The sequence below is a fragment of the Lipotes vexillifer genome, unplaced genomic scaffold (assembly GCF_000442215.2).
Source record: "Lipotes vexillifer unplaced genomic scaffold, Lipotes_vexillifer_v1.1 scaffold684, whole genome shotgun sequence".
Lineage (NCBI taxonomy): Eukaryota > Metazoa > Chordata > Mammalia > Artiodactyla > Lipotidae > Lipotes > Lipotes vexillifer.
This window is the reverse complement of record NW_006797362.1, coordinates 1,109,835-1,113,407: the sequence shown is the minus strand read 5'-3', so window position 1 is coordinate 1,113,407 and position 3,573 is coordinate 1,109,835. Positions and strand designations below refer to the sequence as shown.

The 3,573-nt window shown below is 43.5% G+C and overlaps 1 protein-coding gene across 1 annotated transcript in view; it reads right to left on the bottom strand.

Annotated features, from left to right (window-relative positions):
• SIPA1L1 (signal induced proliferation associated 1 like 1) overlaps positions 1-3,003 on the bottom strand; it is a 27,940-nt gene extending 24,937 nt beyond the window's left edge. Inside the window, exon 1 of the mRNA XM_007469299.1 lies at positions 1,203-3,003. Coding sequence (XP_007469361.1) covers positions 1,203-2,700 — 1,498 coding nt within the window. The 5' untranslated portion in view covers positions 2,701-3,003. The remainder of the gene's footprint in view (positions 1-1,202) is intronic.
• Between the last annotated feature and the right edge of the window lie 570 nt (positions 3,004-3,573).

Below are 3,573 nucleotides of genomic sequence, written 5' to 3'. Positions count from 1 at the left end.
GGACTCAAAACCCCCCCACAGTAGGTGGGAAAACAGAAACTGCTCTAGTAGCTTGCATACAGGGGCCTCTCACTTGGGCTCAATGCAGAAATTACTGAGCTAGCTAGTGGACCACGGGTGTATGTCCTTCCTCGGCAAGCATCCTGTTTCCTAGCTTGGGTGCTTGCGTGACAAACTCATTCTTCAATTAATAATGCTGCTCGGGCTTCCCTGATGGCACAGTGGTTGCGAGTCCGCCTGCTGATGCAGGGGACACGTGTTCGTGCCCCGGTCCGGGAGGATCCCACATGCCGCGGAGCGGCTGGGCCCGTGAGCCATGGCCGCTGAGCCTGCGCATCCGGAGCCTGTGCTCTGCAGCGGTGGAGGCCACAACAGTGAGAGGCCCGCGTACCGTAAAAAAATAAAAAATAAATAATGCTGCTCAAAAACACTATTAGAAAGCTCTTAAGAGTTCATTTAAACTACTTTTCAATGAATCACAGAGTTTTCTTACAAGCATGAGATAAAACTGTGTGCAAATACAGTTCACATACAGTACAATCCAACAATATAGGTATATATCTCCCCCATACAAAACGGAAAAGGAAGTCACCAGCATGTTCACAGTACTCCTCACTCCAGTGACTTTTATACTCAAATCTAGAAGACCTAGGTTTGATTTCTGGCTCTGATACTTTTGTCAGATAACAAAATTAATTCTCACTAAAATTCCTGTGAAATGAATAGGAATGTATTATAATTCGCATTTACTGATGAGAACACTGAGGCAGAAAAGAAATGGTCCCGTACTAACTGTAAAAGTGCTAAATAAATGAAAAACAGCATTAAGATTGCTTTAGTAACCCTTAAAAAAAAAGCTGTATTTATAATATTTTTAACTTTATATGACATTTATCCCTAAAGGTGACACAGCAAGTCTTCTATACAAAGATTACAATTTCATCCATTAAATCAAAGGTTTTAAAAAAATTAATATTTCATAAGCTAGTCAATACAAGATATTTAATGTATCTAAAAGGAGGAATTAACTCAAAAATGCAAAAGGAAATACACTGCAGCAAATAACTATTTAACTCTTTCACCATCAGGAGAAGGCATTCATGCAAATCTTACATCACACTGCTTAAAAATCCTAATAGACAGTACTCTTTTTCAGAAAGTATGGCAAAAGAAAATTAAAATAATAAAAGATCTCTACTCACCCTTCTGATAGAAAAACTTCCTGTAATAGTATGCGCCGAGATCCACGTGTTCCACGATGTATCTTTTCACTCGATCCAGGTGCAACACCAAGTTTTCCTTGGGCACTTCAAGTACTGCCACTCCTGCGTTTGTACAATGGGAGCTGAGGGTAGACTCAAAGGAGGCACTTTCACATCCACTAAAGGAGCCAGAATTTGATTTGGACAGGCTGATCTTCCTTTCCCCTTCTCCACCGATCTCATTCCGAAAATACGGACAGCTCATTACAAGTTCATTGCTTTTATCGTCTCCCTGGTCCATGCTGAGGCTTCCTTTGGAGTTCAGGTCCTCTGTGCTGCCCATCGGGGAGCTAAAACTGGCCGAGTGGGACAAAGGCCCCGAGACCAAGGATGCCACCGCAGCTGCCGAAGCCCCCGTGGTGGTGTTTCTCCTCTTAATTACACTGTGCCTGTTCATAACCGCCTCGTTCAAGTCAAATAATATACTCTGGACGTCGTAGTGGGCAAAGCACTTTGGGCATGTCCAGGGCCTGATGGAGTCTTCCGATCGATTATCTTCAAGATCCGACGATTTCCCAAGTTCTTCACCTTTGGTATTGCGTAATTTACGAAAAATGGACGAGTCTCCGGTTTCAGACTTGGAACGCCGCTTGAGTGGTTTTTCCCTTTCCTTAAAGAGCCTGAGGTTCTCTCTCTGTGAGATGGGCCCATCTATGACATCCAAGGAGAAACCAGAGCCCTTGCCCCCACCGGCGATGAGAAAGTCACTGAGCTTGGTCGGAGTGGGACCTCGATCAGACTTGTCGTCTTTGTAGCCCTTTAACAAGTCAAAGAAGCTGTCTCCGGATGTTCCCTGCTTATCGATTGAAGATGTGCTACCGTATTCCCTGTGCAGTGACGGCCCCGTCTTGTAGGTGGGCGAGATACATTCATCAAAGCTATCCACGTCAAGTTCACTTATGGTGATGTCGCTGTTGCTGCGCTGCCGTATCCGGCGCAGAGCTTTCCTGGGGGAGCTGGGGTAGGCTTCAGGCATGAGAAATCTGGAGTCCATGCTCTCCGATGGCCTCGTCTTGTTTTTCAGCGTGTTCTGTATGCTTTTTAACATGGCTGAGTCACTGGAATTGAGGCTTACAGAACTTCCCTGACTCACAGGACTGCTTTTGGAGGACATGCTCTCAAGGCAACTTGAGGTTTCTATTTCCTGGCTTGAACGGCTAGATTCTTTTACATTTTCCTTTCTTGGGGGCCAATCCGCAATCCTTGCCCGAACCCCCATCTTTGGGACTCCAGGGGTCGAGGTTATATGATGAGAACCTTCACTTCGGGGGGGGCCTACAGGAGCCATGACTGATGACCCTAAGCTGCCGTTTTGGGACCTGAAGCGTCGCATGTAGAAGTCGTCCGTGTGGACTTTGGGGGTGCCATCTGTGCCCACAACAGACGCCCTTTCAGTGGCAACCGGCCTTTCTGTCTGAGACCGTTTCAAGCTGGTCATGATGTAAAAGCAATCAGACTTAAACCCCTGCAGAAAGGACCATCATACCTAAGTTTTAAATGTGCACTTCCCTTTTGGAGAATGGCTTCCAGAAAATACATCAGTTGCATGAGCTCTTAATCTTTTTCAATTAAAAGGTTAAACAATGCCTTATTTTCAAACCTCTGAAAATCCAGACCTTCAAAACATTATAATCCACAAGAGTTCCTCTGCTTCACTTTGATAGACGGCTTTCTTTCAGAAAAAAACTGAATGGAACTTGTATCTCTGGGACTCCGTGATTGCCATAATCCCATGCTTTCTCTAAAAGAGAAAAGGACAATTGGAATTAGCATTTGATAAATACATCCAAAAATAAACATGCAATTGCCAAAACCCAACACATGCAAATAAAAGACTCACTAATGGATTGTGACTCACAGTTCACAGCCCATCTTTTTAGTAAAGCAGGCTTGAAAAGGAAGGAAGTGAAAGCATTTAATAATATCCATCTTTTAAACTATATATATTTTAAAAGACTATTAACATTTCAGATTAATTGAACTGTTTCATATCACTATGAAGGGGGGTGAGGGATCTCGTTCCAGGATATCAAGGCTCCTAGCCCAAGTAAAGACCACGTACAGACTCCAATGACCTCTAATAATGTAGAATATCATGAACCACTGTGCTGACCAGAAGTTCAAGGCATAACCAACAGAGTTCGATAACTAGAGCAACGTACAGTTTTTTAACCAGACTAAAAGTTGAAAAATTATGTTACTGAATATGTCACAACACTCACTTTTTAACCTCTCCTGTGTTTCAAAATCCAAGCTTGTTTTTTTGTTTCTTTACAAAGGCTTAACAGAGTTGGCAAGAGCAAATACAATA